This window comes from Heteronotia binoei, chromosome 12 (assembly GCF_032191835.1).
Source record: "Heteronotia binoei isolate CCM8104 ecotype False Entrance Well chromosome 12, APGP_CSIRO_Hbin_v1, whole genome shotgun sequence".
Taxonomy (NCBI): Eukaryota; Metazoa; Chordata; class Lepidosauria; order Squamata; family Gekkonidae; genus Heteronotia; species Heteronotia binoei.
Genome location: NC_083234.1, coordinates 82,036,784 through 82,054,194, shown reverse-complemented (window position 1 = coordinate 82,054,194; position 17,411 = coordinate 82,036,784). Strand labels below are relative to the sequence as shown.

General features: G+C 50.2%; 1 protein-coding gene across 1 annotated transcript in view; it reads left to right on the top strand.

Annotated features, from left to right (window-relative positions):
- The window catches only part of COL5A1 (collagen type V alpha 1 chain), a 451,358-nt gene extending 439,350 nt beyond the window's left edge, over positions 1-12,008 (top strand). Inside the window, exons 64-66 of the mRNA XM_060250656.1 lie at positions 3,137-3,205; positions 7,384-7,617; positions 8,961-12,008. Coding sequence (XP_060106639.1) covers positions 3,137-3,205; positions 7,384-7,617; positions 8,961-9,107 — 450 coding nt within the window. The 3' untranslated portion in view covers positions 9,108-12,008. The remainder of the gene's footprint in view (positions 1-3,136; positions 3,206-7,383; positions 7,618-8,960) is intronic.
- Positions 12,009-17,411: the final 5,403 nt, after the last annotated feature.

The following is a 17,411-nucleotide window of genomic DNA, read 5'->3' as shown; positions in this document are numbered from 1 at the left end:
CCATTCTGTACACTCCTGAACCCCCATGGCTTGACATCTCCCTGGAAGCACTTTCCTGGGGTGTCCAATCCTGAAGTCCAATCTTCACCAAACTTGGTGGACAGGTAGAGGAGAGTCAGCTAGAGAAACCCTGCAAGTTTGGAGCCTCCAGGACCCTGGGGACATTTTTCATACTAACTGGTTTGTGAACTGGCTCCAACTCAGCAAACTGAACCAGTTTTTCCCAGTTTGTGCCTATCCCTAATAAATACTGTGCCAGCTAAAGAGCAATGCTGAAGACAGGGCGGATTAATCCAGGGTAAACACAAAAGGCAGAAACTTCCAGGGAAGAGAGCCAGCTGGGAAACAATAAAGCTCCCAGCTACAAGGAGAGATTGCCCTCCCTCCCTGTAGAGCCTGATACCCTCTTTGTCAAATCTCCACCTCCTCCTCAATTATTGGCTCCTGCTTTTCCCTCCATTTTCCTAAGTCTGGTCCTGAGGCTTGGAGGGTATCTGGGAAATGTAGGCTGGCAGGAAAATCTACAGCCAGGCCCAAAGCCTGTGTGAAAGAGTAGCTGCTCCATTTCTCACTCTTAGGCCTCAGAGCATGAGGGGTGTAGTATGCCGAGGGGTCAAGCGAACAAGCAGGCTTCTTGCCTTCCGGCCCTGTTTCAGCAGATGGCGGCTCTAGAAATAGGATGATTCTGGATTGGACGGTCTTCTTGGTCTGCTTCAGCAAAGGTCCAGGCCTTTGAAAACAGCCCAGAGATTTCACTTGGTCCAAAATGTGGCGGCCTGGCAGTTGGCATGGTCTCTAGGGGTGGCCAATGGTAGCTCTCCAGATGTTTTTTGCCTACAACTCCCATCAGCCCCAGCCATTGGCCATGCTAGCTGAGGTTGGTGGGAGTTGTAGGCAAAAAAAATCTGGAGAGCTACTGTTGGCCACCCCTGCTATACAGGAATTTTATCACTCCCTATATAAAACCATCTTCACTGGGTGCCCAGGTGTTTCCCAGCACAATTCAGCATGCTGGCCTGGTTCTTCTTGGAACGCCAGTTTCCAGTTGGGACCTGGTGTTGCATCTTATCTCCAGACTACCAGGATCAGCCATCCTGGATAAAACGGAAGCTTTGGAGGGTGGCTTGTACTCCACTGAAGTCCCTGAGGTCCTCCCCAGGCTCCACCCCCAAATCTCCAGGAGTTTCCCAACCTGCAGCTGGCAACCCAATCCCCCATCACCTCCCAGTGGCCAGGGAAGACTTGGCAACCCCGTTCTTCCCTTTAAGGTCCAAAACGGCAAGAGGCCAGGCCACTCGAAGGACCACACACTGTCCAGCGCCCCCCCCCCCACACACACACACATGGTGAGATTTTCCTCAGAAGCCCTGCTCTCCGTGCTTCAGAAGTGATGCAGGGGATGCCCAGAGACCTGTGGAATGCCCTTCCCCCAGAAACTCACCCAGTTTCCTTTACATCCCAGGCTTTTTAACAAAAGGTTCTTTGAGGGCTCCAAAGGCTGCTTGGGCCCGCTCTCCACAGCACCCGTTTTCTCCAGAACTGGTCCCTGTAGTCTGGAGGTCAGTAGTCATTCCAGGAGATCTCCAAGCCCCACCTGGAGGTCGGGAAGCCAAACTGTGATTGCTTTGCCTCCACTCCCTGAAGTACTTTCTGGTTGGAGGGAGAACAGCTGATTCCCTGCAAAGGATTTTGGAAAGAAATGCCCCATGACCTCTTGAAGTGAAAGTGTTCCATTCCCCCCAAATGCCTTGAAATAGGAGAGCTCTGCAGGGGTCTTCTAAAGATAAGAATGGGCCGCCTCATTCACTGGATGCATTTATGTAGTTCATGGCTCATTGTCCAGAAGGCAGCTTTTCACAACTGCAGATCAAATATTTGTTATGAATGAGAAATATCCATGTTATGCTTCATAAATAAATCATGAACTCTGATAACATACTGGGGGGGGGGGGAGACTATTAACTAATATAGGGTTCTTTTACTATTGGATGGTTGGGAACCTGAAGGAAAATGTAGCCCCCCCCCTCCCCCCTGAATATAGTTTAAAGGAAGGGGCTGAATCCAGAAGTTCCATCCTGCAGCCGGTGGAGCCACCGTGCGACGAGGGAGCCTTCTGCCCCTGGAGTGTGTTGGGCTTCTTGCTTCACGGTGAGACTCCTCATGCCGGAAGAAGGCTGAGCCATCAGCAGAAAGGAACCTTGGGAGCCACACCATATGGCTTTGGAGCGGAGATGCAGCCCCAGGCATGGATCAGGGCCTTTCCTGGAACCTCTGAGCCCCTCAGCAGCGAACCGATGAGATGATCCTGGAGGGCTGCATCCCCTCCCCCACATGCCAAGGCAAAGCAGCGGCTGGGTGTCTGTGATCCTGGGCTGAGCAGATGCCCCAGAATCCTCTGCAACCTGTTGGCGTCCCATGGAGGCTGCTGCCTTCCCCGAGTGGTTGCAGAAGGCCCCAAGGGATGTCCTCAACATTCTCCCCACCTCTCCTGAAACATTCTTGTGCAGAGGCTCCCCGGCAGCCTGTGGCAGAGATTGGAAGGTGGAAGCCGGTCTCTTGACCAAAGGGCCTGTTTTGAAGATGTGTGTGGGAGGAGGGCTTGTTATGCTGCACAGACATAAAACCCTTTGCTTCTCAGATGTGCAGAACGGGAATGTCCTTCCCCCAGAAACTCACCCAGTTTCCTTTACACCCCAGGCTCTTTAACAAAAGGTTCTTTGGGGAGGGACCTGTCCAATAGCAAAAGGTTGCTTTTGCCTCTCAGCTGCCTCCAGCCTTCTTAGAGACTCATCACATGAGGCCTAAAAGTGGCATTTCATGTGGAGGGGGGGGGGGGGAACCGGCTGCAGAGCCCCGACCTTCCCTGCCTGCCACCCCATGCCACTTTGGGCAGCTGTTTGTCCCACTGACCATTTCATGCTTCTGCCCTTCCACAATTAATAACATAATTGCATAGTTTATGGATTGTAATCGATGCCCCCGATGGTATCAGAATGCATTAAAGAATGCATGTTTCTGGATTGTATGAATTTCCCTTTCAGGTTGGAGAGATTTCGGGGATAGTCTGTTCTACTGAGTGTAACTCTTTTCTTTTGTCTTCTTTTCCTCCCCATTGTGCCTCTTCTGCCATTTTCAGGCTAGAATTACTTCATGGCCAAAGGAAAACCCAGGCTCCTGGTTCAGTGAATTCAAGCGCGGTAAACTGGTAAGAGGCTTCCCTGCTTCGTTTTCTGCTTTGCTTTAACCTGTTTCATATTTTGCAGAGTAAAATGGCCCGTTGGCCCAAAGAGCAGCCTGCCACGTGGTATAGTCATTTCAAGCGGGGTTCTTTGGTAAGTGGCTTCACTTCTGACTCCCTCCACCTCCCAGCTGGAGCACCACAGCCACGCCTGCTTCTTGGTTATGGCCAGAAACCTGTTCGCATTCTGCATGCCAGACTAATAAGCCCTTTTGGTACGTGGCTGGCGATGAACTAGCCACATGACGCGTGGGGAGGATGCAAAGGGTGAAGCTGTTGCCTCCGTCCCGAGGGTGCTGTGGGACTGGATGGACCTTGACCTGGCTGGGACATCACATTCCATCAAGAAAGCAGCAGGCAGACTCCCTGCAAGGTTGTCCTTTATGATCCCCACCCCCGGGCAGCCCAGCCTCTGGTCACAGGGGTCGAACTGTGTCCTGATCAGAGGAATGCATGGATGTCAGATGCAGGTCCAGGGATAGAAAATGCCTTGGGGACATAGCAGTGCAGTTGCTGCTTCTGGCTGTGCTCACCCGGGGGGGGGGGGGGGGGCTCAGCAGGCTGTGAAAGGAAGGCTGCAAAGGCCCTTCTTTCCCAAGAGCAGGAAAACTGGGTGAACTCGGAAGCATCGTCTGCATCACTCACTCTGCTCGGAATGGCCTGGGTGCCTGCAGGGCGTGGCAGGGTCAGTGGGGTTTTGCCCCCGGTGTCTCCAGGGGGAGCACCCTATCTGCGTGTTCTTCAGCATGTCACCCTGAACCGCTTGTGCAGTTTAAAAATAAATGGGCATTTTGTTTCCTTCAAGTCTTTCTCCAGGGAGGGCTTTTGGGAATCTCTTGGAACTTTAGTTTTGCTAGCAACCCTCCACCTTCACTTTTTCTTTTTTCCCTTTTTTTTTAAAAAGCAGCCCATTCATTCCCACCCCTGCGTCATCTTCCCCTAAATGCTCTGCACTTATGCCTGATCCTGCCGGGGCCTGCTTTCTGGCTGTCAGCACAGCATATTCATCATCACCAAGCTGGCTGCAGTCTGCTTTCCTCCCCAGGGGAGGGAACTTGGTGCAGCATTAAACTAATGGGTAATTCCAGTGGCCACCCTCTGTCATCTTTCTTGTTTGTCTTAATTCTTGGCTCTTTGGTGGTCATATGCCAGTCCCTGTGTTGGGGGGGCAGGGGGCGTAATGCTAGTTTTTGCTCTCCTCCCTCTTTCCTGGCTGCTATTCCCATCTCGCTCAGCATCAGTCTCGCTTTTTGCCTTGGAATTTGCCACCAGCATCTAGAAGACAACTTACAGGTGACCTAGCAGTTTGGGGGGGGGGGGACTCCACACAAGTCTTATTAAAACTCTTTTGGTTTCCCTCAATGCTCAAACTGGGAAGGGGCCTCCATGTTCCCTTTGTTTTTTCCTTCAAGTCAAATGCTGCTGCTGTGGAATTAGCCCAATTCCAGTCGGGAAACATTGACTTGGAGCAATTGGTTGGGAAGGAGATGTGAATTGTGTGCCAGAAGTTATTTAATCATTAATCTGATTCATTAAACAGCGTAGCCCAAACAGGGTCTAAATGTCATGCCTCTGGTTGGTGATGACCACTGTGTTGTGTTTACACAGATGGCTTCTACAATTAGTGGTCTTATTTCAGTAATTCTATCAACACCGCCCCCCCCCCCCCCCTTCCTTTTTCTGTAGAATCTGGCTTCAGGCAAAATATGGTGGCCTCCAGAAATGTGCTTAAGCCTCGCTGCAGTTTTTTTTCCCGGATGTTAGCAGTTTTCTATTCCTTCAGATCTCTCTCCTAAATGGGGATCTCCAAATTCACTTCAAAAGTTGAACTTTGATGGCCCCCTGGGAGCAAATAAACAGTGAATTTGGAATAGGATAATCACGTCTTCTACATCAGAGAAATTTCTAGGGGAACAAAAACAATTTGGATAAGAGTTGTGTAGAAAAGGGGTGCTTCTTAGAGGACAAAATGGGGACATCACATGGCAGTGCCTTAGAGGACAAAATGGGTCAGTTCAAGATTAGTCCAAAGCCAGCCCCCTCCCCCCACCTTCCCCTCTGCTTGGGGCTTCCCGCCATCAGGCAGCTCTGCCCAAGGGAAGTCTTTGCCATGGGGAGCATCTGTGCACAGACACTGCCCAGTTAGGCAGCTGGGTCTTCTAGGTTCTGGTCCCTCTCTTTGCCCATCATCTGCCCTCTTCTTCTTGCCAAGACTGGGTTGGTCACGCCGAACTCACAAGGAAAAAAACCGAGATGGATCCAGACAGCTGGTTGGTATACTCTTCCTTCCCTATGCGTTGTCGGCTTGTTGCCTGGATTATTATGAATCTCATCCATTTATTTGCAGCCTGTTCCCAGTCCCAGCTGCCAGGTCTTTGTGAAAGAGGCAGCTGTCTTGATGTCTTAACCGGGTGGTGGGAGCTTCCATCTGAAAAGAGCTGGCGGCACTTAGAGACCTCCTTTCAGTCTCTTTGAGACAGTTTGGTGTAGTGGTTATGCGCACGGACTCTTATCTGGGAGAACCGGGTTTGATTCCCCACTTCTCCACTTGCAGCTGCTGGAATGGCCTTTGGTCAGCCAGAGCTCTCACAGGAGTTGTCCTTGAAAGGGCAGCTGCTGTAAGAGGTCTCTCAGCCCCATCCACTTCACAGGGTGTCTGTTGTGGCGGCAGGGGGGTGGGGAGGTAAAGGAGATGGTGACCACTCTGAGATTCAGAGTGTAGGGTGGGATATAAATGCAGTATCTTCTTCTTTTGTGGAAAGGAATTTATTATTTATTTATTTATTTGTTCGATTTATATCCCACCCTACCCCACCAAAGCGGGCTCAGGGCGGCTTACAACACAGAATGCTAACAGTAAATCAGTTTAAAATACATTAATGATTATACAATAAAATACATCAAACACACATCAATATCCTGTGCTGCTAGCTGCTCTTTCCAAAAGGTGGCCTTGCAGTGGGGCCTGGGTGGGGCTGCGGGCACCTTGTGTTGTGATCGACCCCGAGCTCTTCTTCCTTCTAACTGATGGTTTCGTCAGCAGCTTTTGTCCCAAATAGGATAATCATGCTTGCAGCACATTTATGTGAATGCATTTTTTATCTCTCTGCTTTATTTAATGGCATTTTCTCCAACTTTAGATTTTGTACAATATGTAGAAAAGTGGTCTAGAAGTTGGGGGAGTTGGAGGAGGTGTTTCCACAGACCCACCATCTTTGTTTTGCAGGAACCAGCAGGGTTGCCAGCTCCCCCCGTATCATGCTGGGGTGGGGGGAGATTTGGGGAGTGTCCTGGGATGGCCCCATGCAATGACATCACCCAGAAGTGACATCCTCACATCAGGGACATCACATGGCAATGCTCTGGTTTCTGGGCAAAACTATGGCAAATTCGGCTTCAGCCCATAGAGTTTTGCCCACAAAACAGAGTGTTGCCTTGCAGTGCCCCCCATATGAGGATGTTACTTCTGGGTAATGTCATTCCATCTGGGGTGTCACAGTTTGGGAGTGGGGCTTCCATAAGAACATAGGAGAAGCCATGTTGGATCAGGTCAACAGATCAGGAGAGCTGGTTTGGTGTAGTGGTTAAGTGTGCGGACTCTTATCTGGGAGAACCGAGTTTGATTCCCCACTCCTCTACTTGCACCTGCTAGCATGGCCTTGGGTCAGCCATAGCTCTGGCAGAGGTTGTCCTTGAAAGGGCAGCTGCTGTGAGGGCCCTCTCCAGCCCCACCCACCTCACAGGGTGACTGTTGCGAGGGAGGAAGGTAAAGGAGATTGTGAGCCGCTCTGAGACTCTTCGGAGTGGAGGGCGGGATATAAATCCAATATCTTCTTCATCTTCTTCTTCTTCCAACACTCTGTGTCACACAGTGGCAAAAATTTTTATATATACACACACACTGTGGCTAATAGCCACTGATGGACCTGTGCTCCATATTTTTATCTAAACCCCTCCCTCAGCTGGCTGCTGGCAGGCAGAAGCCCTGACAAGCGAGGCAACCCCACTAGCCCCCCCTAGGACCCAATGGGTGCCCCTGAGCTGATCCCAGCCATCAGCCAAGAGAGGTTTGGGAAGGGGGTCCTTGCCGCAGGTTGCTGGGCTGAATGCTCTGCTCTCTCCTTGCTCCTCTCCATCCCTTGCAGCTTTCCTATGTCGATTCGGATGGCAACCCCATTGGAGTGGTGCAGATGACGTTCCTGAGACTCTTGAGTGCCTCTGCCCACCAGAATGTCACCTACAACTGCTTCCAGTCAGTGGCGTGGCGGGATGACTCCACAGGCAATTACGACCGGGCCATTCGCTTCCTGGGCTCCAACGATGAAGAGATGTCCTACGACAACAATCCTTTCATCAGGGCTGTCTTCGATGGCTGCGCAGTGAGTGTCCTCGCAAAGGCTGTACCTTTGGTTGCCTCAAAGCCTGCAGCCTAGCAAGAGAAACAAACTTCACTGCAAAACGGCCTGCCTGGCAGCTGTGCAGCATGTAGTGAGCTCCATGTGGATGTAGCCATGTCACTTCCCATGTCTGGGCCTCTGAGCTGAACATCCTTCCCTGGTTTTCTGCCATGGAGGTTTCTCTCGTGGGACTCACAAATCAAGAGGCCAACATAATGCAAAAACACTTAGACATGAATCAACTCTTTTGTTGCTGTTCTGAGTTCCTACAAATACTTTCTTTTAACTCTAGAATTTGTTCATTTCTCTGAAATGATGGCTCATGAGCAGTGGTCATGATTCAACTATATGCTGTAGATTCATTAAAACTTCCCTTGTGCTTTTCTGTCCCCCCTGCATTTTTCAAGAGCCCTCCCAAGCAATATCTGGCCTAATGAAATTCCAATTAAACGGTCCTTTCTTATTCTCCAACACTTCTGCTGAAATATGACTGTCATTCTTCAGGCACACCAGTTTTGCCTGCCCTGTGCAGTCTGCATGCCAAGTCTCTAGTGTCAGTTTTCAGGTAGAATTGGGGGCATTTTGTTTGTTTGCTTGCTTGTTTGTGATTGATTTATTGAGTTTGTTTGTTTATGATCAGTTGCCCTATCCCAGCTTATGCCAGGATCTAGGTGATGTACATTTTGTAAAACGGCATAAAACATTTTAAAAGTCACAATCTCATTTTTAAAAATCCTTTAAAAGTCCAGATGAGATCCTGTGGGTTTTTAGCTACATTTCTGGATTTCTATGGCATTATCTGGGGGGGGGGGGGGGGGAGAAACCTTACAAAGTGTCTGGGGGGGGTGGAAAATGGAAGGTGCCAGCCAGGCAGCAAACTGCTGCTGTCCTCAGCCAAAAGCCTGGCAGGACATCTCTACCTTACAGGCCCTGCGGAATTCCATAAAATCCTACAGGGCCCTGATGGTGTTTGGCAGAGCGTTCCACCAGGTTGGGGCCAGGACCGAGAAGGCCCTGGCCCTGGTCGAGGACACCCTTAGGGCCAGGGATCTCCAAAGAGTTGTTCCTAGTGCTCTTTCAGGGTCATAGCAGAGGAGACAGTCTTGCAGATATGTTGCTCCTGGACGGCTCAAGGTCTTAAAGGTCAAAACCAGAACCTTGGATCTGACTGGGTATTCCACCAGGAGACAGTGTAGCTGGTACAGCACCAAAGAGATATGTGTCATCCACCGTGTTTCCCACATTCTGGACCCATTGGAGCTTTGGGGTCAGTGTAAAGTGCTGCCAGGGGCTCCTCTGATGCTCTCTTCTCTGCCTTTCCTCAGACAAAGAAAGGCCACCAGAAGACCATCTTAGAGATCAACACGCCCCGAGTGGAGCAAGTCCCCATTGTCGACATCATGTTCAACGACTTTGGAGAAGCATCACAGAAGTTTGGATTTGAGGTGGGACCAGCTTGCTTCATGGGCTAAGAGCCACTCAGAACACCAGTCTCCAAATGAGCAACCTCGTAACCTCATTGCGCCTTCTTTTTTTGGCTACATTGTGGTCGTCGTCACATGCACGTTCTGAAACGGAATTATTTGATGGGTTTATTGTTTTTATTTGTTTTCTTGTTTTGCCTGAGTCCCAACTCTTCCACCAGACCCAAGACATTCTGTTGCCCCAGTCAAAGACAGACCCATTCCCACCACAGGCTCTAGAATCACATGACTTAAAAGCATCACCTGATGGCAACAGCAGCCTCCCCCTGCTATGCAGCTTCTTCAGGACCACCTGTGGTCTCGGCTTCCTTGCATGGCTTGTAGAGGAAGCACTCTGGCCACACTCCTAGCGCTCGCTCAGTCTTCTCTTGGACAGCCTCACTGAAGTCACGGAAAGACATTGTCCTGAGTGGGGAGTTTCCTGTCTCTGAAGGTTCTGACAACACCACGGTGGTTGCCTTGCCTCTGTGAAGGAATGTGGACCGAGGACCTTTGCAAGCCTTTCCAGTTAGAGTCTTGATCAGGACCCATCTGGAATATCCCTCAAAATCATTGTTTATCTCTTTTCCTGTTTAGATCCTAAAAAGTAATGACTAGAACCAATTAGGCAAAAAAAAAAAAATCGCAGGTTCTGACTGTAAGCCCCGTATGATAAAGGTGCTTCTATTTTTGTATGTTTGTAAGTAAATATTTGTATATTATTATTTTAAATATAAAGTATCTCTGGCTTCAAAACATGCATGTGACTCACCCCTGCCCCTTGTTGGTAATTTAAGGAACAAGCATTCTTGCCAGCGCCCAGCGGAGATGCCAGGACTCCACCCAGGCCCTGGTCCCCTGATCTGAGGCACGGGGGCTCAGCTGAGGAGTTCCACAAGCAGCTTCCTCAGTTGGCACACGTAGAACTGTGGCCTGCATTGTGGGCGCACAAGCCCATTTTTGTGAAGACCAAACGATGCTTTGTAAAAGCTAAAATCAGGCATGTGCTTGTATGTTTATGGAATCAGGGCAAACATATGACATGTCTCCAAAAGCAAGATAAACTGTGGAATTTCAGATTAATTTCCAGGAAACACCTTGCTCTACCGGAATGCCTTTGCTGCAAAATGCACCCTTGCCTTCTACGAACATTTTGTTCTGATTTGGTCAACATTAATGACTAGTTCAGACAAGAGGTCAACTCCATCACTGCCTTGCCTTCACTTGATTCCGTGTACAGGTTTATATTTTTGAAAGTGCCTTCTCCAAAGCAAAAGGCTAGCTTCCCTTTCCAAGTTGCATTCCCAGGGGAAGTTGCGTATGGCAGGGATATCCATTGCTTTCCTCTCTTCATACAAAAAAAGGTAAACCCCCCCCAGGGCTCCTGTTTTGTTTTTGTTGGTGCTATCTGTTTGAATGACTTTAGGACAACACTGGCGGAGCCCTGCCATTCGCCAGCCTCCGGGGTCTCTTTGCTCCAAGTGCCTCTTCCTCTGCCGGTCTTGGATGGAGTTTCAGACCAGCCTCCCACTCAGTAAGTCGGTTGAGCTGCTGCTGTGACTCCCCTTCTGAGCCCTTGGGGGACTGTGTGGAAAGCACGGGGATTCTGGGGCTCTGTTTATTTTCTGGTAACAAATAGAATATTCATACCTTTTATAGGAGGGTAATTATGACAGATTTGTACTCAGTCGCTGACTATTTGTGGTGCTAATTTATGTATTTGTTCAATGTACTAAGTCAAGATCAAACTCTCCCCCGCCCCCGCGTGTGTCCAGAGGAGAATGTGCAGCTCCGTTGCCTTTTCAGAAGGTCTTTGCGTGGGCAGCAGGAAGCCCTGTCGGTCTCCCCCCGTTTTGACTGGTGCTTCTCCCAGGTGAAAGAAAAAGATGCAAAGGTGTTTATGTCAAATCAAGGTGTAGGATTTGCAAAGGAAAAGATATCACATTTACTGTGAATCGAAGCCGATGCCTGATGTCTTTTCCCCACTGCTTCCCAAAGGAGAGTTGGTCGTGTGCTCTGCAGTGGTGGTTTGGTACTCCGAGAGGCTCAGGCTCCACCTAGGAAAGGAAGGTGGCCGAGGAGGACCCTGGCTCTCCTGGGAAGCTCTGGCTGAGCAGACTGGCTCCCCCGGGTGCCAGGCCACCTGCCTCTTCCCCCGTTGCTGAGCTTCCCTGGACTGGCTCTTTCTGGCCTGCACACCTGGCAGCACCTCGCATGGCTCAGGTGGGCAGGTGTCCCTCAGCAGGTGACTTAGGAATGTGGAAGGGGTTACTGGAGACAACCTCATCCAACAGCAAAGCAGTGCAACTTGCAAGTATTGTACCTGGCATCTTTCACTTCACTCAGACAACAGCCATGTTGCAGGAAATCTGGGAAATTCAAAACTGGGTGCATCTATTCATGTCTGCACTTAAGAATTGCACACACTTGGGTCATGTGATTCTGTTCCAATAATTTCTCATCAAGGGATCTTTACTCTGTCTTGTTTGCCACTGTTGGTGCTTTTGTCAAAATCCTACCAAGTGTTGTAAAACTGTACTGAAGTTTTCCCTTTTTTTATCATCCCCTTTCCAGACCACTTAGCTACGGTATATTGCAATAAAAATTTCTTCTTGTATTGGCAGACATTTCTTTCTGTGTAATTTTATCCCCCTTTCCCTCTAATATATATGACTTGAACAAATGTTGATGAGAAAAGAAAAATAAAACCTATGGAAGCAAAAGTTTCAAGCACATAGGGCCCTTTTTAAGAAATACATGGATAACGTATTTGTACAGCTTTTCAAATTCCAGTCCAACCTGTCAGTGCCCATAAGAGGTATTTTAAGGAAAAATATTTTAAACCTGTGTAATAAAGGATTAAATGTAAGAGATTTTTTTCAATAAATCAAGTTTACTGTTTCCACCGAACTCCCCGTGCTGTGAATGCTTCTTGGATTCGGATAGGGTTCCGTTCCCTCCCCCCCCCCCAGGCAAACCAGCTCCTCAGCAAGCGCATGGGTTCGGAAGCCCAGGGATCATCTTCCTTCTAGAAAATGGGTCAGGGGAGGGATGAAACATCATTTCCCCCCACAGCCACAATTTTATCCTCTTGGTTTTTGGAATCGGAGGGTGGAAAAGCAGGAGAGCCCTGATGGTGTGAGATATGTGGGCTGTTGACAGCCAGTGCTCTAAGGAGGAACCCAGCGGGGGGGGGGGGAGGGCTGCCATGGCCTTTTGCAGAAGAAGAAGAAGACTGCTGCTCACACTCTGAGCTTTTTTTTGCCAGGTGTGTAGATCTCCCAGCCGCAGCTGTGCAGCTTCCGGCCCATGCTGGTCTTCCCCTACCGGGCTGCCTGCTGCCGTGCCCTGGGCCCATCTGTGCTCTGGAGGGACCAGAGGGCTGCAGACTCTGCATCCTGCTCGGCCACTTGACCTAACAAGGCAAGAAAGGAAAGCCGCTCTGCATGCTCAGGTTGATTTTTACATTACGTCCTTTGAAAAATTCTAGTCCCTCCAGAAGAAGCTTTGCACTTGCTGAGAGGAAGCCAGCTATGCGGTGAGCCAAGAAAGAGTGGCCCTGGGAAATCCGTGCTCAGGGCCTCCTGGCAAATCCGACTGCAGCCTCTGGCTGAGCCTGAGCCCTTCCATCTGCAGTGTGGGATAATAACACCGGCCGGCCTTACTGGGAAGGATAGTTTAGCAGAAGAAAAATGGAACATAATGCTTAGGAAGGAAGGTTCTCTCACCCACTCTCTTCTCTCAGTTGTTTCTTCTTGGGAGCCCTGCTGCCACCCAGGCAGGAGGTGGAGCTGACTGACCAGCTCTCCACCAGTTCTCACACCACACCGATCGGCTGAGCTCCCTGCAAGCTCGCTCTGCTTGCCCGAGTCATACGGATTGTCATTCTCTCAATTCCTTCCAGAGCTCTCCCTGCCCACCCCGGGCCCTGGCAGGAAAACTGCCTCCTGCCTCTCTCTCCCTCTAGAGGCAGAGGCTTCCCTGGGCCATGTGTCAGATGTTGGAGCTCAAATTAAACGGACCATCTTTTGTTGCAAAAGTAGTAGCGTTTATTTGGTATCTCAAAGTTCTGAATAGGAAGTCATTGGAACTGATAGCAAACATTTAAACATACATGGGTTTTAAGGTCTTACATCAAAGCATTCATAAACAATCCTACATTCTTACACTCTAGTGTTGCAAGTAACACTTTCCCTACTTCTTATCGCTTGCGGCTCCCTTTCTCACGGAGGAGCCCTACTGGCTCTCCTTGAGGCTTGCTATCTTCAAAGAGCTATTGCTTTGTTAGTGTTATGCAGAGGAGTTCACAGCATGGGTTAGTAACATTTCTAAGACCGTTTGATATGCAAGGTCTTCTGCTTCATGGTTAGTAATAGGAGTTCAAAATGGAGTTAGTCATGTCAAGGAACAAGTTACAGAGTACATTCAGCATGATGACACAGTAATACTCTCCAATGTCTGACATACTGCTCCCCCCTAAGCTCTTGCTCGGGGTTTGTCTGCGTGCAGTAGGTAAAATTTCTTCAATAGAGAGGGAGCTCTCCGGTCAGTTGATTTAACCCATTCATCGCAACTGGTAGGGAAGTAATTCCAACGAACCAGATAGTATAATACCCCCCTTTGGACCCTAGAGTTCAGCACCTTCTGCACCTCATGATGACTCTGACCCTTTACTTGAATAGGTGGGGGCTCTGGAGGGCGGGGGTGCCAAGATGTAATTCCAGGATCCTTGCGAAGAAGACTGCAATGAAAAACATGGTGAATCTTACTAAACATCTTAGGAAGGTCCAATTCTACTGTCACTCTGTTTATCACCCTTTTGATTTTAAATGAACCTAGGAATTTATACGCTAGTTTCTTGCAAGTCTGTGGTAAAGGAAGGTTTTTAGTAGACAAGAACACACTCTCCCCTTCCTTGAAGTCCCATTCGGGGGAGCGCTTCTTGTCAAAATAGGTTTTATAGTCCCTTTTCGCCATTTCCAAATTTTCCTGGATGATCGCCCAGCCTTTCTTTACTTTTTCCCACCATTGTTGGCAAGAGCTTGGTGGTGCTGCTCCATCGGGACTGGATAGCAGCGGGAACGGCTTTCCTTCATAGCCGTTTACTATCTGGAATGGCGAGGCTTTGGTCGAACTGTACAAGCTATTGTTGTAGCCGTACTCTGTGAATGGGAGCAGTTCTACCCAGTTGGACTACTGATAGTTTATATAGCACCTTAGGTACTGCTCTAGAAGACTGTTTACATGCTCCGTCTGTCCGTCCATCTGGGGGTGGTAGGCGAAACTCAGCCCTTGTTCTATCCCTGCCATTTTGCAAAACTCCCGCCAGAAGTTGGCAACGAACTGCGGCCCGCGGTCGCTAATAACCTTGTCGGGGAATGAGTGGAGCGTAACCACGTGATGGAAAAACAAGTAGGCTAGTTTCTTAGCTGTCGGTAGCTGTTTACACGGAATAAAATGCGCCTGCTTAGAGAAGGTGTCCACTACTACTAGCACTACCATTTTTCCCTGAGAGGCTGGGAGTTCCACTATAAAGTCCATCGATACCACGGACCAGGGCCGGCTCGCAGTGGGGATCGGATGTAGTAGTCCCGGGGGTTCCCCCCCCCCCCATTTGGCCATTACACAGATGGGGCATGAACTCACAAACTCAGAAATGTCTTTTTTCATTTGGGGCCACAAGAATTGGCGATTTACTAAATGCAGGGTTTTTACGTAGCCAAAGTGACCGGCCAATTTGCTGCAGTGGCAATGTTGTAGGACCTCTGCTTGGAGGGACTTCGGCACATAGAATTTCCCCTCGTAGTACCAAAATCCCCCCTTTCCCTTCAGAATACCTTCCGGCCTCCCCTCTCCCTCCTTTTCTGTTTCTTCAATGAGCCTGTTCCCCCTCCCCACGGTTCTGGTTGCCCCGTTTTCTTCCCGGAGCGGGTGGTCACCCCCCCCCCCCCAGCCACTGCGGAGGGAGGGATGATCGAGTCTATGATTTCCTCCCTCTGGCTCTCATGCTGGGGCAAGCGTGAGAGAGCGTCGGCTAGGAAGTTCTTGGAGCCTGGAATGTGTTTGAGCACAAAGTCAAATTTGGCAAAGAACCCCGTCCACCGGATTTGTTTGGTGGTCAGTTTCCTCCGGCCCGTTAGGGCTTCTAGGTTCTTGTGGTTGGTCCAGATTTTGAACAGCACCCTGGCCCCCTCTAACCAGGACCTCCAAGTTTTCAGGGCATATGTTACAGCGAACGCCTCCTTGTCCCAGACCGACCAGTTGTGCTGCTCATTAGAGAACTTGCGCGAGATGTAGGCACAGGGCCGGAGCCTCCCCTCCTCATCTTTCTGCATTAATATGGCTCCTATGGCCACATCAGAGGCGTCGCATTAAACCACGAAGGGCTTTAGCTCATTTGGATGGGCCAACACGGTTTCACTGGTGAATAGTCTCTTAAGTTCATCAAACGCAGCTTGGCAACTAGGGGTCCATGGTAGCCTCGCCACCGGCTTTTTGGCTTCCAGCCCCTTCCCCTTTGTTTTCAGGAGGTCAGTCAAGGGAAGCATCACTTGGGCGAACCCCTGTATGAACCCCCTATAAAAATGTGCGAACCCGAGGAAAGATTGGAGCTGTCTGCGTGCCCTCAGGGGTTCCCAGTCTAAAACCGCTTGGATTTTGGCTGGATCCATCACTAATCCCTTCCCGGACACCCGAAACCCCAAGTAGTCGAGTTCCGTCTGGTGGAACTCACATTTCGATAATTTTGCATACAGTTTGTGCTGATACAAGGTTGTTAGCACCTTTCGCACCAGGGGTACATGAGACTCTAGATCTTTCGAGTAGATAATGATGTCATCCAGGTACACCACCACCCCCTTGTACAGATATTCCCGCAACACTTCATTTATAAAATTCATGAACACCCCGGGGCCCCCCTGAAAGCTGAAAGGCATTACTAGGTATTCGAACTGTCCCATGGGTGTGTTGAACGCCATTTTCCACTCATCCCCCTCCTTGATCCTGACCTGAAAGTAAGCGTCCCTCAGGTCTAGTTTGGTAAATATCGACCCCTCCAACACTGTGCTCAATAAGTCTTTGATTAGGGGGATGGGGTAGGCGTTGGACATGGAGATCCCGTTTATTCTGCGAAAGTCTGTGCAAAGCCTCAGACTCCCGTCCTCCTTCTTCCGGAAGAGGTCTGGGGCGGCATGGGGCGCAGTCGCTGGTCTAATGAACCCCGCTTCAGATTTTTATCGATGAATTTCCGCAATTCGTCTTCCTCAGCCCACCCCATCGAGTACAGTTTGGCTTTGGGTAGTTCCTGCCCCGGTATCAGTTCAATCGCACAGTCTGTGTCTCGGTGGGGTGGGAGCTCATTAGCCTCTTCCTCGCTGAACACCCTGCAGAGGTCCCAGTACTCTTTTGGGATAGAGCAGACCTCCTCCACCAACACACATGTCTTTTCGTTCACTGGGGGTGGTGTTGGCCCCCACTTCCCCTGCCAGTGGTGGTGGGCGCACCGCCGGTCGGTAAAGTCTATTGTCTGCACTTCCCATTGTATGTCTGGCTGGTGGCGAGCTAGCCATCCCACCCCCACCACCACATCAAAAGACAAGGAGGGGGCAATGACGAAGGCCTCCACCTCCCAGTGTTCCTGGATCCCTACCGGCAGTCCCTGAGTTTCCTCCGTGCATGGCTCCCCCCTCATGGTCGTCCCATCCACCTGCTTGAATTGGATCGGGTGGGGAAGCGGGACCTTGGTCAGTCCCAGGAGGTCCACTAGCCTTGGGGTGATGATCTCGCAGGTGCAGCCTGAGTCTACTAAGGCTCAGGCGTGCATGAACTGCTTCAATTTCGGGTTTAACAAAGTCACTGGTACAAAGAGTAGGGCCCCTGTTATTCTCACCATTAGTGGTGCCGTCAAATCCACGACCTGCCGCCCGGCATCTCTCAGTGCAGGTCGCTCTCGTTTCCCGCCGGCTCCAGCTCCCACGATTCCTCGGTTATTATAGACTCCTCATCAAGCATCATGGATGCGGCGACGCTGCCCCAACTGGGCTCTTTGATCTTGTTCCCCGATTTCTTTTGCCTGGCCGCCGCTGGCTTTGGGGTTGTGGGGGTGCGTGTGGCTTATCTGGGCAGTTGGCGGCTAAGTGCCCGGGATCGCCGCAGAGGAAACACTGGCGCCCCAGAGTCGGTTAGGGGGTACCCCCTTGGGACGCGGCCTTTTTCGGCTCCAGTTTGGTCCCAGCTCTGGGCTCGTGTCTCCCTCTCACCACCTGCTGTTGCTGCCGTTGCAGGGCTATGTGCTTGAGGTTGGTCTCCACTTCT